This window comes from Carettochelys insculpta, chromosome 2, assembly GCF_033958435.1.
Source record: "Carettochelys insculpta isolate YL-2023 chromosome 2, ASM3395843v1, whole genome shotgun sequence".
NCBI classification, from domain to species: Eukaryota; Metazoa; Chordata; order Testudines; family Carettochelyidae; genus Carettochelys; species Carettochelys insculpta.
In genome coordinates, this window is record NC_134138.1 from 275,136,699 (window position 1) to 275,148,880 (window position 12,182).

The 12,182-nt window shown below is 56.4% G+C and overlaps 1 protein-coding gene across 1 annotated transcript in view; it reads right to left on the minus strand.

The window, feature by feature from the left end:
• The window catches only part of LOC142008179 (uncharacterized), a 45,776-nt gene extending 37,601 nt beyond the window's left edge, over nt 1-8,175 (minus strand). The window contains exon 1 of the mRNA XM_074985250.1: nt 7,866-8,175. Within this exon, the coding sequence (XP_074841351.1) occupies nt 7,866-7,941 (76 nt within the window). The 5' untranslated portion in view covers nt 7,942-8,175. The remainder of the gene's footprint in view (nt 1-7,865) is intronic.
• Nucleotides 8,176-12,182: the final 4,007 nt, after the last annotated feature.

A 12,182-nucleotide genomic window follows, 5' to 3' on the forward strand; every position in this document is an offset into this window, starting at 1 on the left:
GGCTGGGGATTACCTGGGGCAGGGCAGTGGCTGCTGGGGGTCGCCTCCCCCACCCCCACATTCAGCACGCAGCTGGCCTGCTGAGTCCCACTTCTCCACGGAAGGCAGGGAGCTGCGGGGGCAGCGCAGCAGAGAGAAGTGGAGCTCCCTGCCGCGGGAGTGGTGAGCGGGGAGGTCTGGGGAAGGAAACCCCTTGCTACTGCTGCTGCCGTCTGCCACCCCTGCCCTGCCCTGCTCCAGGTAATCCTCCCCCGTCCTGTCCCATCCACAGGGTGGGCTCCCAAAACTGCCCCACCTCCTCCTACCAATGCGACTAGCTCTCTGTGGAGCGTAGCTGAGGCTCCATGCAGACGAGGCTGGGCAGAAGGGGACACCCTCCCAGGAGCGGGCGCGAGGGAGTCACACCGAGGCAGAGAACTCCCTGGTGGGCCCCCCTAGTACACTCACACCACTCCCATGCAGCCTTGGCTGGGAGCCAGCTGGCTTGGCGCTCACCCCGGGGAGGCGTGGGCGGTAAGTTCCAGCAGTCCCAGGCTTGGTTCCACCCACGGATGACGGGGGTCTGTCGGTGTAACCCAGGTACTAATAGGGAGCTAGCTCTCTAAGAGACCCCTGTGCAGGAGGTAAGGGGGAGCTGAGTGTTACCATTGCTGGGCAGATTTACCCCTTCACCCAGAAGTTTCTGGAGTTGGGCCTGGTAGTTTGGGGTCAGACTTCATGAGCAAGCAGGCAGGGGGATGATATCTCCACTGCCAAAATATGGGACAAGGGGAGTGATGGTGTCCTGGCCAAAACAGGACAGCTAGTCACCCTCTCTGGGAGTCAGGAGCTGGCTGCCCTGTGGGGGGTGTGTCACCCTGCCAGTGTGGTTCCCAGCTCCCACCAGCTGGGGGGCCACCATGCTTGCCACTCTGGCTCCCCCAGCTGAGGGAAGGTTGGGGGCAGCCATGGCACAGGCTGTCCCAGCCAGGGAAAGCTGGGGGGCAGCCAAGCTGTGGCAGGGGAAGGGGCAGCTGTAGCCAGGCAGCTGCCTGAAACCACAGGGCAATTAGCCCCTTTGATGAAACAAAGTATGGGGCTGTCCTGCCACAACTGGGATGGGCGGTCGCGCTGCTCTAAGGCCTGCAGGAGCTGGGAGAAGACCAGCAGAGCATCGTCCCTCATTCTGCAGCAGGTAGGGATGTTGTTAACCCTCTACCAGCTGTAAACCAGCAGACCCAGGTTGCTGGCACTAGGGATAGAACCTGCAAGCATAGAGTTTAAAGCCCTGTACTCTACCACATGAGCTAAGGGCCAGCTGGCTCTCAGCTGAGGCTGTAGAGCAGAGACTTCACTCACCCTAGATGAGCTCTCAGTACCTCTAGGTACTACATAGGGATCATGGGCAATCCTGCTTAGAGCCAGGAGAACCTGGGCAGGCACATGCCTTCTTCTCTGTTAGTTGTCTGCTTTAGGTGCGGTTTGATTTCGGCCACACTGTTTTAGTTACTTTTCTCAGGCTGATTCTTCAGCTTCTCCATAAATGTCGCGATGGAGAGAGAGTCCTTCGGACTGAGTCATTCTCAGGGGTCTGGTGTTGTCTTGTAACAGGGTTTCTTTAAGGCTGTTCACTTGTGAGTTAACTGACTAGTTTAATCGGGGCGCTGGCTGCCTAGCACTTGCCACAGCAGAGGAAGAGGCTGCTGGGGCTTCCCTACGAACAAGTGGAGAGATGGTTCAGACTCAGCCCTTAGTGCAGATGGGATGATCTGAGGCACCAGCTGAGGCTTTGGTGAGCTAAAGCGCAGCTTCTGGGACTCTCAGTCTCCTCTTACGGTGCTTGTGTGGAGTGAACTGTTCAACTTGCGCTCTGAGTTTTCTGTTTGCTGTCACCCTGGACATGATGCCTGGGTTATAAATTAGCCGTGTGCTCTTGTAAGAGTTACATTATTCCTTTTGTCATAAGATTTATAAAGCTATCGAATTCACTGGTTTCTTTTGGAAGGTGAACGTAGGGAGGCTGATGCGGGTCAGGCCTGGCTGAAATTCCTTACAGGCCAGACTCTGGGTCTCCAGTCCTGTGTGGTGGTGGGTGTGGGATTTTTTAGGCACTGGTGGAAGGCAATGAAGCCTCGCGCGCCCACGACTATTCTAGGGTCATTGTACCGGCTGCTCTCTCCTAGCTGGTCGTGAGCAGGCTGCCTCCTGCTGGCTACACAGATAATGACGATGGGGCAGCTAAAGGAGGTTGCTCTTTAGCTCCACACTGGGTTTGTTTCTCTGTGGCTGCTCCACCCCTGCCCTGAGGCCCTGCCCTCTCTCTTCCCCACTTCCTATAGGCTCCAGTGCTGGTTGCTCTCCATCCTCCCCCTACTGCCAAACAGCTGATCAGTGGCCCCACCCCACCGCTGTGGCCAGTGCGTGCTCAGCACCCAGTATTTTTTTCATGGGTGCTCAAGCCTGGGTGCACCCACAGAGTCAGGCTTTTGCCTGTGGCTCTGGTGCAGAAGGTCCTGAGCTCTGCACCTGCTCACAGCCATGAACTCAGCTTCTACTGTGGAACGGTTACTAGATCTTTCAGCTGAGCCCGTACGAGCAGGATCCCCAGGCTGCGCCTGGTCATGGCTGAGCCCTCGACGCCTGTCACAACACACCAGGGATTTGCTGTAACATGCTTCTATAAATACAGCTGATCCTGCTTCAGCCATCTGCGGGGCTAGAAGCTGGCCTTGGCAGGGCTGAGCAGGTGAGCTGGCGCTGCCTGAGCAAAACAAGTAATTCTGCTGGTAAGCTCCCCTTCTTGATGCAAATACTGTTCTGAATGGTCTGCACCACCCCAGAGGTGGCTGCATCTCAGTGAGGTGTGAAAGAATTGCAGCCTATTCTATCTGTTGCCTGTAATATAGCAGGGAATGAAGAGTGATACATGTACCTATACTGAGTGTCCTTGGGCTTTTTGAGCCTCCTCTGCCAAGGAGAAAACAACCAACGATAACTACTACTGACAATGTTAGAAGCTGTTTGTTTTGAAAAATCTTCCGTGGATTTTTGTCAAACTTGACGACAGCCATAACCAGGCCGATTTTGGAGGCTGGTGACCTTCAGGGGTTGAAATGGGGACCTGCAAAGCTAGGGACCATGGGTTGTGAGATAAAAACGTTCTCACATTCTGGGTGGCTTGTGCAGAGAGTGGGCAAAATGTAACATACTCTGACCAGTAGGTTACGCTTTATTCTTTGTCTAATGCTGTTTTTATTCTCGTTGGAGCTGGAAAAGGTGGGACAAGGGTCGCTCCTGAGGTGAGACCATTTCAATCCGAACACAACTGGGGGGATTGGAAAGCCTTTTCCACTTTCAGGAGGGAAGGCTCAGTGGTTTGAGCATTCGCCTGCTAACCCCTGGTTTGTGAGCCCAGTCCTTGAGGGCGCCATTTAGGGATCTGGGGCAAATAGATTTAAAATAAATACTGAGATGGTGCTTGGTTCTGTTAAGAGGGCAGGGGATTGGGCTTGATGACCTCCTGAGGGGTCCCTTCCAGGTGTGTATGTGGTGTGTATCTTGGCATGCAGTAAGGTTGAGGGGTCTTTAAATCAAGGATCTTTGAAGATACACTGTAGCCTAACACCAAGGACTGGGGTGAAGGTCTGTAGGACACAGAAGATCAGGACAGATGATTGGAATCAGCTCCCTGGCCTTAAAAGCAGTGACTATGCAACGGCCAGGCTTTGTCTCTGCGGCATCCAGTTGTGCTGCCTGATGTTGGACTTGGGCTGGATGGGTGCTGTGATTTTACTCAGCTGCCGCTTTTGCAAAACCAGCAAACAAAACACGACTTTTTTTTCTCTAGGCTGCACAGAAAATAGAAGCTATTATGTTGCTGGCTGTTTAAAATGATATTATTTTTCAGCAGAAGCAGCAGGTCTGGGTTTTGGTTCTTTTTTTTCCCCTTCTCTTTTAAAGGGGTGCAGCCAGGTTAGAACTCCTGGCCCCGCAAACCTTTTCTCTTGCAAATAATTCTGAGGGGCAGGTCCCTCCTGTGGCTGGGGGTATTAGTCTGGTGAGGTAAGACTGCAGCGTCAGGCTCTATGTAGTTTAAAAGTCCATTTCTTTATCTGGGAACATGAGATTGTTGAATCAAAAGGGAATTTCTCCCAGCTGGGCCAATACAACTAGGCCAGTCAGTTTCATGTGTGTTTCTTGTCAGTTTCACTTCAGGGCTCTTGCATCCTCCTGCAGTGGTGCCTTGTCCCAGTTAGTTAGCGGGAGGTTTGTTCCAGCTGCTCCTGTTACTGCTTTGTTCCTGGAAATCTTAGTTTTAAAAACAATCGCGGGAACATTTCAAGTAACAGGAGACTGCAGCCCCTTCTAAAACAGAGCCCGAGCTCCTGGGCTTGTCAGCCAGGATCTTTCTCCAGCTTGGGAACTGTCCCCTAATCCAGTGTGCTGCGGAGTGGTGCTTAGAGTGCCAGCATTGAGTTAGAGTGGAGGGCCTGGGGTGCCTGGATCTGGAGGAGGGGTGGGGAACTGGGTTGTAGCGGCTGGGGTGGGGTGTGGAGCTGGCTCTGGGGGAGGGGGAGGGGATTGGGTTATATATATTGGGTGTGCCCTGAAATAACATGCGCTGAAGGGTGTTGTGAGGTGAGAGAGGCTGCAGAGCGCTGTCCTAATCTACACCACGAGCCTGGTCAGACCTGAGGATGCCCTTTCAACTAGATCCCTGAGACCCCCTGCCCACATCCGGCTGGGATCGTTTTAGAGCAGGACACACCGGGGCCACAATCTCCAGAGCCCTCTGCCGGAGGTCGGCCACGTAACCCCCTCAGGGCTGCTCCGTGCACTCGTGCCAGTTCATCCTGCACAGGTTACTGACGAACTCCTTGGGGCCTGATTTTAAGCCCCCTGAGGTCAAAGCCAGCCTTTTCTATTGATTTCGGGGGTGTGGGAGGTCAGGCCTTAAAGCTGGGACTGGTACCCAGAGGCAGGCTGCCTGCCCAGTGCTCTGGGACAGGGATTCCCGGAGAGGGAAGGGATGCTGCATCAGTTGTAAGCTGGCTTACTTGAGGGTATTTAAAGTCTGAAGGCCTCTCTTGTGCCCCACCAAGGCAGGCAAAAAAGGGCATAGGAGCAGCTGTCCCAGAGGGAGATGGGCTTTCTCAGGCCAGTGCCAATGGCTTTTTAATGCTCTCCTCTCCGAGCTGCTTTTGTTCTTGGGCGGCTGCTTGCCTGCCTCGCTTTTCTCCATCTCGCGCTCCCTCCCCACGCGCACCCTGGTCATAGTGAGGCTTGCCTGCTTTCCGCAGTGGTGGGTTTGTGGACGTTTTAAATGCTGTGTCAGATAACCCTGACAAATGAAATAAACACATGGGTGCCTCCAAAGCAGCCCTGGCCACAACAGAGGGGTGCACATATTTCCCCTGTGCAAGCACGCGCGCACACCCACACCCACACCCACACCCACACCCCAGACAGGCAAACACATAGACACACACACACAGAGATCTGTACACACCCACCAGAGCAACACACACACACAAAGGCAGAGACACAAACACACAGATCTGTGCACACTCACCACACAGGCAGACACACACAAAGATCTGTGCAGACCCATCATACAGGGACAAAAACACGCCCCCAGAGAGCTGTACACACCTACCACACAGAGACAAAACACATGCCCACCCACCACCCAGGCAGAGACAGCGACACCCAGCCACACGCAGATTTAGGCAGGGAGCTGGACGCGATGACCTCCTGAGGTCCCTTCCAGCTCTAGGATTCTATGAATCTACACGCACATAAAGATCTGTACACATTCACTGCCCAGGCAGAGACCAACACACCCCCACAGCTCTGTACACATCCACCACACAAGCAGAGAAGCACACACACACAGAGTTCTGTATATACCCACAACACAGAGGGGGGGCACACGCCTGCACGTTATCAATAATAACCCAGTGCCTCTCTCAAGTGCCTTTCTGCTGGGGGTCTCAACGTGCTTTACGAGCCTGTATTAGTTAACCCAGATCCCTGTGTGCTGCAGTCGGTCAGTTCTGTCCCTTTAACAGATGGGGAAACTGAGGCACAGGGAAATACAAGTCTGCAGGCGGACACCTTCTTGGTGCCAGAGCTGGGAAAAGCAAGCCCTGGTCTGGGCTGGATTTTGGAGTCTGATTCTTTTGGTCTGGGCTGGATTTTGGGCTCTGCCTGGCAAGTTTAGACCCAGCTCCCCTGGGGCCAGGGATCGTCTGGTCCTCTGCCTTCCACACTGGGCTGAACATACGGCGCCTCACTCCATATCCTTTGCTTTCACCACTAGATCACACTGTCCCTGAGCCACCCCATTGGGGAGCGGGGAGCACAGCCCCCCCAGAGCTGTGCTGAGGGCTATGGAGCCAGGTTCTAGCCAGCACTTTGACCTTTGCCTGCCTGGTAAAAGAAAAAGCCCCTCTCATGTCACCCTTCCAGGGCTGGACAAGCCAATCTGGCTGGGCCCCACTTCCCTGACACTGCAGTATCTGTCCTGGCAGCCAGGACACCCCAGGCTGGGCCAGGCCTAGAGCACAGGAAGGGAGGGACCTGCCCGGTCCAGGCAGAGAGGTACTGCTCAGGTCTCTGGGGCTGCCCCTGCCTGGCTTGGCTCAGTGAGGCCTTGCCGGGGGTGAGGAAAGGCACCGCCCACCCCAGGTCCATGTGCAGGGCTGGTAAGTGTCCCTGACGGCTGCCCTGTCATGAGGAAGTGGCACCTAGTGGTTCAAGAACTGACCTCAGACTTATCCAGAGAATCTCTTGTCACTGAATGTGACCGCATCACTGGTGCCTCAGTTTTCCTATCTGTAAAATGGATCTAGTGATTGTGTCTACTGTCCCAGGCACCTGGAGGGGTTCTGCGATCGGTGAATGGAAGGGGCCCTGCACATACCAGCTGAGTCAGCAGGGCGGGAAGGGACTTGCAGACTCACTGGACTGGGGAGGGATCATGCAGGAAAAGTCACACTTCCAGTTTCTGAGCAAACCCCAGTGGGAATTAATGTCCCTGGCTGTTCAGCGGCCGCTTGGCCCCAGCAGGAAGCCAGACCTGTGTGTTACCGAATGAGGTGGGACTGGGTGGTAGGGACAGAGGCAGCCTGGGGGTCTGGGAGATTCCTTGGGTGTATTCCAGGGGCCCGATGGTGACCAATGCTCAATCCCCCATGACAAGGAAACACCCTGCAGGCCTCAGGCCTACGCTGCGCCTGGGCATCCACTGGGCTGGGGCTGCAGGAGCCACCTAGCCCTGTCACCATCCTGCCCTTGCCATTGCCCCGGGCCTCAGTCTCCCTCTCTGTGCCACGAGGCCAGGCCCACTGAGGGCTCGGAGCGGGGAGCTGCCCCGTGAGCCGGCTGCCCACGTTCTTCGCCCGGCAGGAAGGTCACTGCAGCCAGCAGCTGGGCCGGGCGTGGGGGGGGGAGGCGAGTCACACCGAACAGCTGGGCGCACGCTGCGGTCTGACTTCGCGGGGCGCCTGGCGAGCTCCCCCAGGGCCGCCCCCCCCCCCGCCAGAAAGGGCAGCGGGAGGGGAACAGGCCGCGCTCTCGGCTGGTGGCTGCCACCCACCTCCGCTGCCTTGGAGCCTGGAGCCACAGACCCCCCCCCAGCCGCACACACGAGCCCCGCTGGCCCCCCGCCCCCAAGCCAGCTCAAGACCCCCGGTCCCTGCCATGCGACAGCCCCCCCCCGCCTCCCCCTCTGTCACTGCCCTGCTGGGGCCATTCTCTCTCTGCCCCCCTCCCTCCGCCTCCCAGCCCCGCTCCTCTGAGCCCCTCGGGGTGCGGGAGGAGTGTGGGGGGGGGCAACTTTGCCAGCTCCCGGAGGGAGGCCAGGGGCTCCCCTGGGCACTCACCTGCCTCGGCGGGGCGCAGCCGGCCGGGGTCCTGGTGCAGCCCGGCCCCCTCCGCCTTGGTGGCTTCCCCCGGCATGGCGTGTCATCCAGCGGCCAGGCCCCGGACCGCCCGCGCCGCGCAGGAATCCCTGGGCTAATCCGAGAGGCCGGCGCGTCGGTAGCGCCCCCACCCCTGCCCGCAGCCCCGCGCTGGGGACGGAGGCTGCGCCGCGGCCGCGCTCAGGAGGCAGTGCCGGAGCGCCGGGCGGGCGGGGGCGCCTGGGGCTGCTGCTGCTCCGAGGGCGCTGTCATGCCGGATGATGTCAGCCGGGTGTTTTTTTTTTTATCCCCCCCCCTCCCCCCCAGCCCCGCTCCCTTCCCCTCTCGGCGCGGTGGAGACAGCAGGGTGTGTGCCAGCCACTGCAGAGCCGGCGGGGGGGCGGAGGAGAGCGAGCGAGCGGCTGGGATGCGCGGGCTGCACCGTGCCAAGCCGCTGCCTTTCTCCCGGGTAATTACATCAGCCTGGACCACAGCAGCTCCCTGATATGGGGAGGAGGGGGAGGGGCTCGTCCGCCCCTCCCCCGCCCCCGGTGTGGCAGGCGTCCTAGCCCGGGTGCAGGCGAGGGGCCTGCGTGGAAGGGGGGGGTGTGTGGGGGGGGGAGATGCTGGAAGGTGCCCCCTGTGCACGCCGCTCCCGAAGCTGCCCTGTGTAGGCAGGCACCGGTGCCCCATCACGCCCTCGGACACGCACGCCTGGTCACAGGCCTGCACGCGGGCACCCCGGGCCGAGGCGTGCGGCAGAAGTGCAAGGAGGAGCAGGTTGGGGGTGTGTGTGTGTGTGGGGGGGGGCGTCCTCCAGCCAGGCCAGGGCAGCCCTGCAGGGCGCTCCAAGGGGGGCCCAGCCGTTGTGAATGACGGGCCTGTGGCAGCCACAGAGAGGCCCTCCCTGGAGCTGATGGCCCTGCCTGGGGCCCATTGTCTGTACACCACCCCGCCCCCGCCTCCAGGGTTAGGTTACGGCCTGGCAAGTGCATGGGCCGGTTGGCTGTGCCTCAGTTTCCTCGTCAGTGTGCTGGGCCTAATAACACTGGCTGTGAGGCTAAATCCCCTGGACAAATGCAGGGGAGGGGTGCTGTAAGGTTGTGGGGTATCAAACCTACAGCCCCCTTCCCCCCACCCCCATCACAGGCTGAGGCTAAGTGGAGCAATCAGCTGGGGAGTTACCCGGGCAGGCCCGGCTCCCCTTGGCTCTCTTGGGGGGTTTCTGGGGCTGTAGCTCGTGGCAGGGCTGGGGTAACATGTGGGGCACATTCCCAGGTCGAGCATGGATCCGGTGTGCGGCCAGCCCAGCCAACACGCTGGGGGCTGGGGGCCATAAGCCAATCCTGGTCACTAGCCCGGCTTCCTCTGTAGTGGAATAAAAGGAAAAGCCGGCCATGAAGCGAGCTGACAGCAGACGGGCTGTACAGCATTAATGGCCCAGTCACAGTCGAGCAAACAGTGGGGCCAGATCCTCTGCTGGGGTCGGCCAGCAAGGCTCCCCTAAAGCCAGTGGGGCCAGATCCTTCTCTGGCGTCCATCAACATTGTGTTGCTGATTGCAGCAGAGTGACCCCAAGGTACTCCAGTCTGACACCGCCTTGCTGGTGCAGTTCTGAGCCCCTCCCTGGAGCCCATCACTCTGCCGGGGCCCATCCCCCGTAACCTCCCCCCGCCCCCTCACCAAACCCTGCGTGTACCCCATTGAATGCAGTGGGACTCTGGTGGCACAAATGAGTCCAGAGGCTCTCCTGGAATTCAGGATCTGCTGTGCCTGGCTCCGCTAGCCTTCACTGTAGAGGAGCAGGGGTGGGGCCCTTTCACTGCCTTCCAGCAGACCTTGTTTGGGTGCCCACCAGCACAAGTCGCAACCTGGTCTTTGGCAGCTGACTGACCCCAGGACTCCGATCCCCCAGCTACCTCTGCTCTGCAACATCGCAGAATCACAGAACATGAGAACAGGGAGAGACCTCAAGAGGTCATGAAGTCCAGTCTCCTGCCCTCATGGCAGGACCAAGCACCATCTGCATCATCCCTGGTAGATATATCTAACCTGCCCTTATGTATCTCCAATCTCCTACCTCCCTAGGCAATTTATTCCCATGCTTAACCACCCTGACAATTAAATTTCTCCTAACGTCCAACCTAAACCTCCCTTGCCGCAATTTAAGCCCATTGCTTCTTGTCCTACCCTCAGAGGTCAAGGAGAATAATTTTTCTCCCTCTGTATGCTCTTTGTGAGGAAACCCACCCACCCACTGCAGTGTGGATTACAGTATTGTCCATTGACTCAGACCCAGTGAGCTGCCCTTTGGGGTGGCTCTGTCTGAGCTGAGCAGGTGCATGGGATATTCCTAGTGTAACAGGCCTCCAGATGCTTCTGAACTATACACAGTGGTTGAAATTATATAGCAAAGAATGGAGCTGTCAGCCACAGAGATATCCATAATCTTATAGGGAGGAATCCACATTTTTTTTTGTAAAGGGAAATCATGCCTCACTAATCTACTAGAATTCTTTGACGGAGGTCAACAAGTATGTGGACAGGGAGGATCCAGTGGGTATAATGTACTTAGATTTTCAGAAAGCCTTTAACAGGATCCGTCCCCAACGGCTCTTTAGCAAAGTAAGCCATCATGGGATAGGATGGAAGGTCCTCTCATGATAACTGGTTAAAAGATAGGAAACAAAGAGTAAAAATAAATGGTCAGTTTTCAGAATGGAGAGAGGTTAGCGGTGCCTTGCAGGGGTCTGTACTAGGACCAGTCCTATTCAACCTATTAATAAATGATGTGGGGAAAGGGGTAATCAGCGAGGTGACAAAATTTGCAGACACAAAATTGCTCAAGATAGTTAAGTCCCAGGCCGACTGCAATGCTCGCAAAAGGATCTCTCAAAACTGGGTGAGTGGGCAATAAAATAGCACTTGACATTTAAGGTTGATAAAGGCAAAGTAAGGCACATCGGGAAACATAAACCCAGCTCTATGTCTACAGCGACAGGGACTAAATTAGCTGTTACCACTCAAGAGATTCATTGGAGTCGTGGATAGTTCTCTGAGAACAGCTGTGCCGTGTGCAGCGCCAGTCAAAAAAAAGCAAACGGACAGTTGGGGATCATTAAGAATGGGATTGAGACTAAGAGGGAAAATATCATATTGCTTCTATATAAATCCATGGGACGCCCACCTCTGGAATGCCAGGGCTGAGGTGGGCACCTCATCTCAAAAAAGATACCTTTGAAATGGAAAGTTCATAAAAGGGGAACAAAAATGATGGGGCATTTGGAATGGCGTCTGTCTGGGGACAGATTAATAAGACTGGAACTTTTTGGCTTGGAAGAGAAACGACTAAGGTGGGAGAGGACAAAGACCTATTCAGTCCTGACTGCTGTGGAGAAAGTAGCTAAGGAAAATTTATTTGCTCCTTCCCAGAGCACAACTAGGGGTCACCCGATGAAATGAATAGGCGGCAGGTTTAAAGCAAACAAAGGGAAAGATTCTTTTGCCCGGCGCACCGTTAACCTGTGGAACTCCTTGCCAGAGGATGTTGCGGAGACCAGAACATTTACAGGGTTCAGAAAAGAGCTAGGTAAAGTCATGGAGGACAGGACCATATATGGCTGTTAGCCAGGATGGGTAGGGATGGTGTCCCTAGATTCTACTTGTTGGGCCTGGGAATGGATCACTTGGGGATTACTTGTTTGGTTCACTCCCTCGGGGGCAGCTGGCACTGACCACTGTTGGAAGACAGGACACTGGGCCCGATGGACCTTTGGTGTGAGCCATATGACAATTTGTATGTTAATAATCCATTTCCCTGCTGTCACATGTCGCTGAAAATGCCTAATTACTCCATGGCTTTTCCCAGCTCTCATCATCAGCAGCAACCTGCTTCCCACCCTCTCTCGCCCTGTGCTCCTCATCCAGCCCATTGTAGGAGACTGTCACCCACTCCTGCGGGGAGTTGAATCGCATCTGCGCCCCATTGTGCTGGTGTGGAATGAGGCACAGAGCCTTGTCTAGGGTCACACAGGAAAAGTGGTGGCCAAGCAGGGACCTGAACCCAGATTTTGTGTGTTCCACACCAGTTCCTTACCCAGGAGCTTACCCCAGGCGAAGGGTTTGTCGTTCCCAGTGAACTCCCCTTGTTATTTGAACAACTCATTGTCTTCGGCGGTGCAAAGCCTTCTCATGGGCTTCTCCAGAGGGCACTGGGCCCATGTCTAGCCCCCTGCCTCAATGGAAAGGCCCCATAGAACTGAACTGAGAAGGGCCAAGCCAGCCCTCATGTCTCCAGAG